Source organism: Gouania willdenowi, chromosome 15 (genome assembly GCF_900634775.1).
Source record: "Gouania willdenowi chromosome 15, fGouWil2.1, whole genome shotgun sequence".
In the NCBI taxonomy this organism is placed as follows: domain Eukaryota; kingdom Metazoa; phylum Chordata; class Actinopteri; order Blenniiformes; family Gobiesocidae; genus Gouania; species Gouania willdenowi.
The window spans coordinates 20934516-20948304 of NC_041058.1; the positions used below are offsets into that span (position 1 = coordinate 20934516).

General features: G+C 38.6%; 1 protein-coding gene and 1 pseudogene across 1 annotated transcript in view; both read right to left on the reverse strand.

Annotated features, from left to right (window-relative positions):
• macrod2 (mono-ADP ribosylhydrolase 2) overlaps nt 1-13789 on the reverse strand; it is a 491286-nt gene that overhangs the window by 356643 nt on the left and 120854 nt on the right. Inside the window, exon 4 of the mRNA XM_028467998.1 lies at nt 798-827. Coding sequence (XP_028323799.1) covers nt 798-827 — 30 coding nt within the window. The remainder of the gene's footprint in view (nt 1-797; nt 828-13789) is intronic.
• LOC114477359 (uncharacterized) lies at nt 4487-4604 on the reverse strand (annotated as a pseudogene).

Here is a 13789-nt window from a genome sequence, read left to right on the forward strand (position 1 = left end):
ACTACCTGCACAAAACAGAAGCAGAGCAAGAGGGAGGGTGTCCAACCAATGCCCCCCCCCCACACACAGCCTCCTTTCATGGCAACTCTAATGAAAACAGCTCTGTGCGCAGGTGTAACCACAGGGGACGTAATATTGGTCACATTGTAAATGTCAGGGTTGGATTTAGGTCTAAAGATGAAAAAATTGTTCACAGTGACAGATAGCTTCAACATTCAATGTAAGGAAAACATTAGCTTTGGCTGTATCGTGGCTGAACAAAGGGTCTAACATGGGGGTTGGGATCCCGCTGTACAACTGAAGACTGTCACAGGACACATTCAAAGTGACAGGCATCACAGACAAATACACAGATAAGGCACGAGCAGTGACCTCCTTTCAGAGTCTTATCATCCACACATATCATTAAAAATGTCCCCTCTGAACTAAAATTAACATTTGGCATGCAACTGGGGGTGTTTAACCCAAATTGTATAATTCTGTGAGAAAGAATGATTATTTCAATCATATCAAAGCAAAAGTCAAAATTCAAAGGAGAGAACAGTTGAATTTAGCATCCGACTACACTGGAGCTCTATCTATTATTCCCATACCCATTTGGTGGATTTGGACTCTTTCATTGCTCTGATGAGAACATTCTTCAGCAGACACAAAAGTAGTGGCCATTTGTCTGCAGAGTGCAGTAGGAGGCTGTTTTACACTGCCATGTAAAACATTCAAATCTACCATCAGCTTAGAAATGAACAGAATATGAACTATTGGAACAAACGGTGTGTTGGTGCAATGATTAAACTTACCTCCCCCTCCTCCCAGGAGACCAGAGTTTGCTAGAAAAAGACAAGAAGAAAAAAGATTAAGTAAACTTTGGAAATACAAATGTCCTAATTATTCAATGTTTTGGGGAAAAGTGAAATCACTCCAAAACAGTAGACATGTATCATCTCACTGTGGTTTGCAGTAGCATAAAAAGCAAAAACTACAACCATCCAAAAACAGAAGTCGTAAAGCGAATAAGCAAAATATGACATCGTGTTTCAGATTCTTGTATCACACTCACTTAACTTGTATTCACACGTTGGTATTACGAGATGTCTTCAGTATGATCAATTTTAATGTTTGCAAAGCTGCTGCCAAAACACACAATCATCCAAAGCTGACAGAATGCCTTTTAATAGTTTGTTTCTCTCCACCCTTTTAGACTGATGTGGTCTGTTTAAAGCAGTAGTTTTCTGTGGATTTCATATTTACAAGTTAGCAACCAAGGTTTGATTTAAACTAACAGCTAACTTCAATATGGATTCTTTGAAATGCAAATTATTTTGTATTATTTTAATTTCTTGGTTCACTAGACAAATGTTGGCGTCATCAGCAGTAAACTGGAGATTTTAAGTCTGTTATCTGATGTGGTGTCACTCCGAAATGTAGAATCTGCACTTTTTTGACTTCTTGAATGCACATTCACGTAGTGAAAGTCATGGATCTGGAACTAATTAGCGAACAACAGCTGATGATTTTAACACTTTAACACAGATTTGGATTGGTTTGCCTTCACAAAGCACATTTCAGATTGTTGTAAACTCACAGGAGAAGCCCCGTCAGTTACAGAGCTGCTTAGTTTTAATGCACCGTCACTGGAATCATACAGTGAGCAGAGGATTTACAGCAGTAAAAAGCAGTGAGGAGAACAAGTTGAAGGCGCACACACGGAACGCTTTTGTTAGACATGCTGTCTTTATCCTGCTAAACATGTTAAAACCTTGTAATTTCAGTGAGTTTGCCAATATATTCACACACCTGCATATGAGTCATTTTTAAGGTTTTATAGTTTTTTTTCCTTTTACTTTATTTGCCCTGCATTCACTGCTGCCTGTCAGTCAGCTCTCTGTTGGGGGACTGAATTCAATTGAAACGCTCCGAAACCGCTGAATTCAATCGAAATAGAATTTGCATTTCTGTTCCGCTCTAGACTTTGCTTGTTTTGTGGAGGAAACTAAGCCCAAGGCTGTTTAAAACACTCTAGGATTTGTGATTCCAGGATAGCATAAACGCGCCATCACACAACGTTTCTTTTACATGTGGCACACATATGCTGAATTCACTCATATTTCATTCGAGCAGACCAATTTGCGTCATCTGCATTGCGACCACTCAGGGCATGAGCACTTAGATGGTTAGCAAACCTCGAGATGACTGTGTTAACCCTAGTGTAGTGGTTTAAAAGAAAGAAAATGTCAGAATGGTTTGTATTTCATCATTAAGAAACAAACCTTTTTTTTTTTATTATTTCCCTCGGCCAGTTAGATACAGCTGGTAAATCAGATTACAGGGGATTCAATGTACATCTCAAATGTGTATGTCAGTGAAAGAAGCTAACCTGCATGTTTGAAGTGTAGTTCACACAGCAGGCATGGCATTGTAGGAACCAGACTCCACGACACGCCTTTAATGATGCTCAGCTACGGCTAGTGCATCGAGTATCATTAGCAGGAAAGACCGCCCCATTATGGGCCAATTATTTCTCAAAAACCATTTTGTGCATAACAGATAATAGAAATGTGACCTCCACTCACAGCAAAGTCTTATGTGTTGTCTACTAAATTGCATGCGTAAAGTAACTCCTGCACTTGATCAGTTTCCATACGCTTAACATGTGAAACATAAAAGGTTTGCATTTTTCTGTTATGGGTGCACGCGTCTGAGCTAGCATGACAAAGAATACTCGCTAACTGCAGAATTTAGCTTATCAAAGAGCTTTTGTCAGGAAGTGTGTTTGTGTGCACTTTTCCTTACAGTATGAGCATGACATACACAAACAAAAAAAAAAAAAAAGGCGGAACTCAAATGGGGATGTACTGACAAATCCTCTGTCATGTTCACAATAGCACCTTTCCAGGTTTTTCTGTGATGAAAAAGACACCGGTGCTCGCGCAGCCTTTGTTTGGCGCAGAAATCTGTCTGCTGTCAGCAGAGAGCACATGACTCACACTGGCATCATTACCCAAACAACCAGGCTGGTACACTGGTCAGAGTAGAAAAGTTTGTTATGCACCATTTTATAAAGTAAATGCTTTGATTATCACGCTTAAAGAAACTCTCATTAGTACATGCAATCTCATTTATAGTTTTGGTTGCATTTATGTTATTTATCCATGATCACCCAATAAAAGCAGACATTTTTGGGCCACTAAAAAGCAAATAGAGTGTAACTTTCCAGCTAAGTCGATCATCATTTTCTGGTGTCCTGGGGAGTCATCCTATTCCTGAGCTATTAAAACACTGGGGTTTAATTACCTGGCATTATGGAAATACATGCCTGAGGGGGGCACTTCATTTACTCCACACCTAATCAGAGATTGGAGATGTGGTTGGTAATCAGTTAGACAACTTATCTTGCTTCGCTCTCTCTGTGTGTGTGTGATACACACAGTGTCTATGTGTGGACATGTAAGATGAATTATAAACACGCAAGTTATTTTTAGTTCTAGCTTCGAAAATGACATTTCAAAAAGGTAGAGAAAACCAAGTTAAAAACCATCTTCCATTTTATTCACTCCCTGATCCACTTCTTTTTTTGTGCCACCAATAAAACAAATGAAATAAAAAACAAAAAAACAAATGAGGGATTCTTTGGTTTTAGAACAATCTGCTGTTTGTGTGCAGATAATTTGTTACTTAAAGGGCCCATTTTAAGCTAAATCAACTTTTCTGTGTTTTAAACATCATAAAGTGCTATTTGGGCTTCATACACATGCTCAAAGTATGTTTTTTTCATTGATTCCCTCAATCATTAGTTAGAGGGTGATTTTCTCCTTTCTTACTGCAGGGTGAGCACAAACACCTCGCTTCAATTTGATGACGCGTTCCCACTTTGATGACGATTTTGACGCGGCACTGAGCTAGAGAAGTCGCGCCTCCAGGAAGCTCTCTGCCGTTATTAACATGTAAACAGACACGCCCACAAAGGTGAGCATTTCAGCGTCCTTCACACAGTGCTATGTACTGTATGTATTTTCTACAGTCTATGTATGTACCGGTGAACGCCCCGCCCCCACGCTCTGTCTCGAGTGGGTGGGAGGAGGGCGGGCCATCCTCTGGCCCTATGTCACCGTGCGGGGAGGAGGAAGTCAGTGTCCTGACTATAGACACGCTCACTCATGAATATGCATAAGGAGGCCACAAATCCGCCTGTTTGTGTAGAGTTGCTCAAAAAGTGACTTTTCAGAGGCTAAAACTAATAATAACCATAATAATAATAATACATCAATTTTATATAGTGCTCTTTCACTCCACACTTAGTGGTGGTAAACTACGATTGCAGCCACAGCTGCCCTGGGGCAGACTGACGGGAGCGAGGCTGCCAAAGTGCGCCATCGGCCCCTCCGACCACCACCAACACTCACTCACAGACTACATTCATACTAGGCAATGTGGATGAAGTGCCTTGCCCAAGGGCACAATGACAGATACCACTGGCGTGCCTGCCACCCCACTGTGGCACCTGGAATTCTCAGTGGTCTCCCATCCAACTACTAACCAGGCCCAGACCTGCTTAGCTTCTGAGATCTAACGGGATCGGGCAATGACAGGCTGGTATGGCCACTAAAACTGGAAAACAGGCGAGTTTGGGAAAATAAACCTCAAGTACTATGTTTTTGGGGTTCTTAGAACAAATGGAGGTGAAAAATAGCATGACATGGGACCTTTAAATGTTAGCCAACATCAGCCGATTAACTTATTTTTAAAAAGGGAACCAGTCAGTGGCAAGGCTAACACACACACACACACACACACACACACACACACACACACACACACACACACACACACACACACACACACACACACACACACACACACACACACACACACACACACACACACACACACACACACACACACACACACACACACACACACACACACACACACACACACGTCCATTCACTGCTTTGTCTAGTTTAGATACCTAGCATACCAACACTTTTGAATGAGGAGAACATGTAAACACCAGAAAGATCCCAGGTCCATCCAGACATACGCAAGTTCTACCCTGAGGCAGAAGTGCTAACTAATCTACCATAGTGATGTATGCCAACAAAAATAATACACAAACAAGATGACATATTCTAGTAGTGTGTAATAAATAGATAGTAACTGGTGGGAAAGCTTAACCTATAACAAAGCAATGGAAACCCGACACTCCTGGCATACAAAAAAAAAAAAAAAGAGTATGTGACATTTTCTGAATGAATTAGGGAGTATTAGTAAGTATTCCGCATGTAAATCAAAACAGAAATCCATATTTGGCCACATTCATTCCATGATGGATATTTTACACTGTATGTATTAATTATAAACTAGCTCTCCTTGCAGTTTTGCTTGCCCTAAGCTCTATCGAGCAATCTTGGGGTGATCAACACATTTCTTCCTTCAGGGGAAATGGGTAGAGCCTACAATTAGTTTGATCAGAAGACCATTAATAGCCTTTTTTTTTTACAGGAGCATGGTGTTTACATGTGCAGGTCTCTTTGTTTACGAGCTTTGTGTGGATCATATTTTCTAGTTTTTGTGAGCAAATTCATAAATCCATAACGTAAACACACTTTCGTTCTATCGCAATAAAAAATCTGTGATAGCACTTTTGTGACTACATAGAGCAGTAAGCTTAAGTTACAAACCTGAATCCTAATTGTAGCCCTAAAAGTATGCCTTGAAGGTTTTCAATGACCCAGTAAATGAGAACAAAGTGGAAAACCAAAGGAGCAGGCTATAACTTTAGATTTGTCAGGAGAGCTGGGGTGTCAACCCCCCCCAGTAACTGCAACGTGGGCCATAAATCTCAGTGGAATGGCTCCCTAGACTGCCTGGAGATGGTAGGTCATTAGCAGCCGATGGTCCACGCCATTACTCTGGTCCATCAAACACATGTTTCAACTGTCAGCGTGAGAATATCCACTTCCTGTGTGCCCTTTGAACTCTTAATTCCCCCCTCCCAGCAACCTTATTTGCCAGACAATGAAAATGATGGGGTGCCACTGCTGTGTATTTCTACAGCCAGAAAATATTGATGGCAAAACCAAAACTAAACAATGTGGCAGGAATGTCAACATTGCATCAAGAACGTGTTGCAAAAGCAGAAAAAAGAATGCTCTCCTCTCACCCTGATCTGAAAAAGGGCTTGTATGCAGAGAGTGAGCCACTGAAGCATAGATCTAGGTAACGCGTTGGGTGTTGTCAGCACAGCTCTAGATCATGCCATTAAATGGAAAGTGCTCGTGCAAAACCACAAAACCTCAAGGTGGTAAACAGATCCACTCATTCACATTCTGGTCTCTGGTAAACCCCTTGGAATATGCTCCAGGAAATACCCACTAACCATCTTGGGAACAGCTTCTCAAATTCATCTCACTAAACACAGAGGTTAATAATGTGCTGCACGGCTGCAGGAAAAGTAAGTGAAGTACAAAAAGTATCAAAAAGCTTTTTGTGGTTCAGGTCATCTGCACTGTTGCTGAGTCAAGAGAAAATAACTTTCGGCAATTTTTCAAAACAATTGGAGCCACTACTACAATGGAACTCTTCCATCCTATTTATGAGATAAGGACAATCTTCACTGTGTAGTGCAGTAACTGTGTGCGGCCTCATATCAGCGCCTCATAACAACTTTGGAGATTTTAGGATCCTCCATTATTGAAGTCAGTGATATTTGGCCACCATAAGAGGAGCAAATCTTGGCAATACCAAAATTACCCAAACAATAGTAAAGTGCCTTTTCTGAGTCAAAGCAGGTGAATGTTGACACTGTTGGTGCAGAAAGAAAATGAACCCATTCATTTTCAGACACAAAAGGAAATGATAAGAATCCAGGATCTGATTTTGTTTGTAGTACTGGGCAAAAGTTCTAGGCTGTGAAATAGGAATACTTTTAGAGATTAAGGTTTTTAAAATATATACTAAGCAAACAGTAAACAAGTAAACAAACTGGTCTAGTCTAAATTCAATTCATTTTGCTGCACCTGTTTGAGATAACTGATTACACACTTGATCATTATCAATATTTAGTACAACCCATGAAAGTTTAGTCCTCAGTTCCAGAAACGACCAGTGTTGGGTAAGTTACGCTAAACTTGTAATACATTTATGTTACTAGTTTCTGGGACAAAAATGTAATATATTTGTATTACAATATTACTGTTTTTTTAAAATGTAACTGAATTACAGTACTTTGAGTTACTTTTGGTCCAGAACACTAATTATATCACACTGATAGTGTTCGAATAGCATTGGTCTAAGTTTTGTTTCAAATACTTCTGCTGTTTCAGGAGCAGAAAGCTCTTTTTTTATTCCCCATAACTTATATTTAACTATAATGATCATCTTTTTTTCTCAAATAATTGAAAACGGTGAGAAAACAAAGCAAATGTGCACTTAAATTATATATGCATGTAACTTGAGTCACTTTAATTGTAACTAGTAAATAATTGTAACTAGTAAATAATTACCACATTTCACTTTTGTAATGTGTTACACTACTGAGTTACTTCAAATAGGAATATATTACTGTAATATAATACAAAAATAACTAGTTACTCCCAACACTGGAAACAACACCATCTAGCATGTTTGAGATACTCCCTGCCACTACACAACTGAATCTACGCTAATTTAAAGCAGCGAAAAAAATCAAAAACAAGCAGAGCAGTGACTTCACAGGGCCAGAAATGAGCAATATTGGCTGTTTCGAGTTTGGCTGTGGATGAAGTTAACATAAAAGGCAATAAAACATACTGTATATGAGTTACTAGTTGTGAGGTGGGAGAAGACGAGAAACGGTTGTATGTTTTTATTTGTATCGTGTTAAAAATGCATGGGACGCCACACATGTTGCCTCATGATCACTCTGAATAGCATTTTGTTGATTCTAATCTCTCTTTACAAGCATCTCCCAAGTTGTAGCAGTCGTACAATCGAGAAAAAAAAAAAATTCAATCCAGGACTCGAGCAGTTAACCCATACTCGTCTATTTGCCATTGACAAGTTTTAGCGTTGGATTAAATGTAGCATGGGGGTTAGAAAAATACTTGGAAAAAATACATTGATACCAATTCTAAAACATCCCTCTCCTTGAAAGTTAGTGGAAACATGAGATTGCTCCAGTTGAGAGAGGAAACGGGAAGATAAAATATAAATATTATTTTAATTAAAAACAACTCCTTTTTTACTTAAAAGCGTCACAAAATCTGAAGATAAAAAAAAAAAAAATCTGAAATGCATGCTGGACTGTACCAGAATCAAAGTTTTTCTAACATATTTCAGGTGTCATAAGGGTCCACCTTGTCCCACAGCGTAGTAAAAAAAACTTTGAATCTCTTGGTTTGTCCTGCTAGTTTGCACTAAATTGTCTCCATGCACAAAGTGCTTGAAAAATGAAAAAAAAAAAAAAAGCCAGACTTCAAAAGATGGAGGTGCCTCTTTATCCCAGACCCAAAGGAGAACCTTCTTTGCAACAGCCATGCCATATTGGACTGACACCTAAGAATAGCAGACAGCTTCTGTGTTTAAAGGGAGCTCCTGTCTGAGCACTTCTAAGTTAGAATTAAGCATTTTGAACCAAAACTTGTTGATTCTTGTGCAAAACCGTGACAATAATATATTAATAATGGACCCAAACTTTTATTTGTGACAATTAAATGACTAAACAGCTACTTGCTATGTTTAGGCTTTGGAATCTCCAGGCAACTGTTTATTACAGGTGGAGCAATTTTAGAGTTAGATCTTACATTTTTTTTGTGGTTTGAATCAGCAACTTTAAACTCTATTGAATTAAGAGGCTATTAGTTGAGTTATATACACATGGGCTTATGTTTATGATAGTAACCTTCCCAGTGACACTCTACTCAAAAACAACAAAGTAGCAAAAATAGCTTTTGTGGAAATTCACACCTTTGTTGTTTCTGTTAGCTGATAAAAATGGATTTTTGAAAAGAAAAAGGCTGATAAATCTTTTGTTCTTCCTTTCTCTTGCCATAACTGTCCCCTTTGTTTATCTTTCGCTGCCACCGACTCTGATTAAAATGAAAAAAAGAGTAGGTGGCTCTTTCTTTATTTTACAACTCCTAAGTTGTGTCATTCCAAAGACAATAGAAGAGAAATATTGTCAAGTAATGCACGGCTGTAAAAATTCAATTAACTTCTCTGGAGTTGAGATGTATGTTTAAATCAATATTTTTTTTAACTTGTATAAAAAAGTGAGGTCGTGAGCAATTTTTGAGCTGTGGTGTAAGGTGCTCAGTTTTCTGTTTCTGCGTTGTGGTAACTGAACGCACGGCCAGATTGAGGAAAAGCTCAACAAAACCCATGCATTTACTGTATGTGAAGACCATGCAAGTTTCATAGACAATGCCTTATCCCACGATTCAACACCAGAGCTTTAAAGAAACATACTATAAACTCACTTGTTGACCTGTGTTTGGTTTTGAAGCGAAGAGACAACAAGAGCTTCTGCACTACAGATCAAAACTGAAAGTGTGGGCAAAAAATGATTGACATTTAAATTTTTACAGCTCAGCTAATTCGCAACTTAGCACATTAGCTGTTGTAAAAATGCCTGTCACCAAATACAAAAAAAAGGTGTACCACCGTCTTTCTACACTGTAGTCATACTTCTATCATTGTGTCTAGGGATGTTGAAAAAAATCAATTCGGCGATGTATCACGATATTATGTCGCAAGATTCTCGGATAGAATCTAAATGCATCCATATCAATTTTTTTTTTATTTATGGGGAAAAAAATAGATAAATCAGTGTTTTGTGTGACACCAACTATGCTGAGAAGTCAGCGCGGTCAAAAAAACTGAGCATTGCATTTAATTGGCCTCGCGGACTCCATTTTGTGGGTGTATGTTTGTGCCTTAAAGGGATCCTCCATTTGTTTTTACAAATGTGGTCTAAAACCTTTGAAATGTCCACCATATTCGTTTTATTGACTTATAACCATTTTCGTTTTATTGACTTCTAACTTACATGACTTGGCCAATAAAGTTGATTCTGAAATTCTGATTTTAAAACTGAGACTTTTTTCATTTTTACTGATTTTTAAAGCAACCCAAAGCAGCGCAAGTTGTAATTTTAACTGAAAAAACTGCTAAATGATCCTGAACGCCTTCACTCCTATAGAACTCAATAGACTGAAGGGCCGATTTCAACATGGCGGTGCACAGACTCGAAGACAGTAAAGTGGTCCCATTTTAAAAGTTAATTAAACAAATATGGTGCAAAATAATGCATATTGTTAGGCATAGATCTTCTAATAAGGACATTTCAAAGGTTTTGGGCCACATTTGTAAAAACAGCGGAGGATCCCTTTAAGACTACTGGCTTTTTGCGTAACCGTATTCGACAATGAGCTGTGCGATAATCAAGACTACTTCTACTTGACATACTAGTCCATACAAAGGTGGTTGTGTTGGTTTCTTCTTAAACCCATTTATATTTCCATCAGTACAAATTCCATAGCACTGCAGTTGAAATTAGTTTATTTTACAGCGTTTCTTTAGAGAAATGACAGTATTGTGATGTGTGAATGTATCAATGTAACAACAGGATGGTGTCACAGTGATTAATCCCTTTCCTCGGCAGGCTTGTCATCATCATAACAAAGCAACAATACCAGATGCCAAAGCCAGCCCACATGTCTATTGTTATAATTACCTGACCTTCAAATCCACATTAATGAGCCCAGGATGATCCCATTCTCTTTCATCATTTGGCTTCCGAGCCCTCCTTTTATCTAACAAGGTCACCTTTCACAACACTGCTTTTCCCTGAAATACACATCCCTCTCATAAATAAACATCTACCTGCATCTGCTCAGCCCCAAATCCTAAAAGGGGAGCTTGGAGAAATTACAAGAAAATGAAGCTGTAGGTGGGCTGTGCAAAGCGTAAATTTGTATTTCCTCTGAAGATGACACCAAGGGAAAGGGAATGTCAATACCACCTAGGTTAGACAGAGAAAACAACTTTCTAGTGATGGAAGTGTTACTTGATAATTGTTTTTAACATTGAAGACAGATCTTATTAGCATAAATGAGACATACACGCTGCTTGGGCTCTAAAAACATGAGTTGTGTTAATTAAATTACTCTTTTCTATAATTTTCTCCTAACTTCTAGAATTTTAAGTGCTCTGTGGTTTTAGAGAAACCAGAATGATACACAAAAACTTTATTTACAAAGAGCCCGTGCAAATAAAAGGGAAATCTAAAATGCATTTTTGGGTGGTTTGTATTGTAATTTTTGTTAAACTCAAGGCTTATCAATGTAATTCAAGATTGTATAGAACACAAAAAAAAAAAAAATCTCATTACGAATGAAACCTGACCTATTGAATACTACATTTCAGTGGACAAACGGCAATAAGTAGCTTAGCATAAAACAGTAAAATATATTTCAAATGATACTCAATCACAGTCTCTTTTATGATACAAGTTATTTGAAAAATACTGGTGAAGCTCACAGGGTCAGGTGTCACTGCAGACCTGAAGCAGCCACTGGCTGCATAATATGTGTTTATCTTGTGACTTTTCGGTTATTATCCGCCCCACTTTCCATACTGGCGATAACAACTCTTAGCATGGTAGAATCCAACATGTCTCTCTGAGTCGTCACGGTTCACTGACCCCAGCCAGGTACCCGCCAGGCTGCCAGACAGTTCCCACTTTACGATAGTCAAAATAACACAGCTAAAGTTTCTCTCTAAGCTGAGCTGGAAGGACAATCATTTGAAAATCCTCATCAACTTAGATGTGCTTTCTAGATTAACTTGTCCTTCTATTTTACTTTTTGCCTGTCTCTTTGAGGTAAGTAAGAAGAGTGAAATAAAGGGGTCTGGCTTATGATATTCCAGCTAAGGTCTATACAATTACTCCATATGGCTTAAGTGCACAACATTGCATTAAAGAAGAGTGCAATGTCTTTTTTTTTTTTTTCAACACTAAATGTATTTTAACTTCTCTTACTTCCTTTGCAAAATGCACTTAACCGGCACTTAAGAGAAATAATTCCCACCCGCATCAATTTGATCACAGCAGTGCGATTGTTGAGGCTGTGTGTGAAGAAGGCCAGCAATCCAAAGGCATTCAGATTGTTGTCGCAGAGACTCGACTCCCCGAAGCAACGACTGCAAACTGCATCATTAATGCCTACTGGGCATGGAGGACAACACTAGCACTAGTGTGTTGATTAAAACAGTTCATCAAATAAAAGTGCACATCTGGATTAAAACACTGAAAGTGCCTGAGCAGAGAGTACTGGTTGCTAATGAAAACATTACAGATTCAGTGATGTGCAACAATTAAGAAAATGTGTATAGATTGTAAGCAAAAACTCCTTTTTTTTTTTCATTCTTTTTCTTCTTTTTTTAATCTGGCAAAATGTATCACAAAGCGTTATTTAACAGTGTGATAAAAAGTGATAGAGAAATATGGTATCTGCTTGATACTGTGGCTCATACAATAAAACAGTAACTTTAAAAACCAGGTTTTGAATGTAGATATGCATGTTTATACAAGGGCTGGAAACAAGTGCACTTCTCACTGTATGAAATATCTTAAATTACTACAAGATCTGTCAATATAAATAAAAACACACAAGAACTGTTTTCTTTAATTGTCAAAGGGGGGTTATCAAATATTTTGTAAACTGTTGATTTACATGAAACCAAAACCCACTTTTGTATTATTTTCACTGTTTTTAATCCTTCAGTTATTTGACTTGAAAAAAGATCCAAGTAAGTGCATCTGTTTTTGAACCGTACAGATCCAGTGTAATATCCCAACAGGTTTGCCAGGAAATGCACTGGTGAAATTCAAAGGGATCTCCCATAAGAATAATGCTAACATTTCTGAAACTTAGTGCTTCTGGCTAAGGCATCAGCTTTAATGTTAATGTAAGCTGCAACCAGAAAAGGTTTGCAAGCTTGTGGGATGGGTAAAAAGCCCAAAAACAAAAAGATCAGATGGGCCGATGTGTTTCCAGTTTGTCACACTAGAGTATTGTTAAATAATGGATAAATTCACACTGCAGCCCTGGAAAGTGTCTGCGTCTGAGTAACTCATTTAAATGGTAAACATTAGGGAACACGTTTGTAAAAATTCATGAACACCTATTCTCTTAAATAATGGTTGAGATACTTTAGAAATACTTGCATCTCTTAGGAGCAAGTATCAGTAAATATTGGATAGATCGACAACATTCAATTATGATACATTTGTTAACTGCTATTTCTTTCACTGCACACAGAAGCGGTAAAAGACAAAAGTGTGATAATTGTCTCACTTAATAAAACATGGAGCCAAGGAGGCCCAGTAGATAGGAACGGTTCCATGGAAAGAACAAGTGTTAGAGAGCATTAAAGCAGGCATACAGTGTGTGATTTTTGGCCCATTTTGAGCCGATTTTCGACTCGTGCGACTACTTAGTGGGATCAAGCGAGTCTCTGCTAGATCGTGTCGTGCATTGTATAGTATATATGGGGTCACGAAAAGTGATTAACACCTCACGACCAGCTCCCGATCAGCAATTGTATGGTCGTAAGGATTTCAAACATGTTTGAAATCCAGTCGCTCCTCGTGAGGGTATCGCACAGTTGAAGCAGTGCCACGAACCGGCAAACCATAAACGCTCACACTGCGCATACGCGAACACCGTAGGACCGCTGTAAAACTGACGGTCTGTACTGCCCATGTCTGTCTAGCCAGCTCCTGGTTCATCACATCACCGTCTTTTCT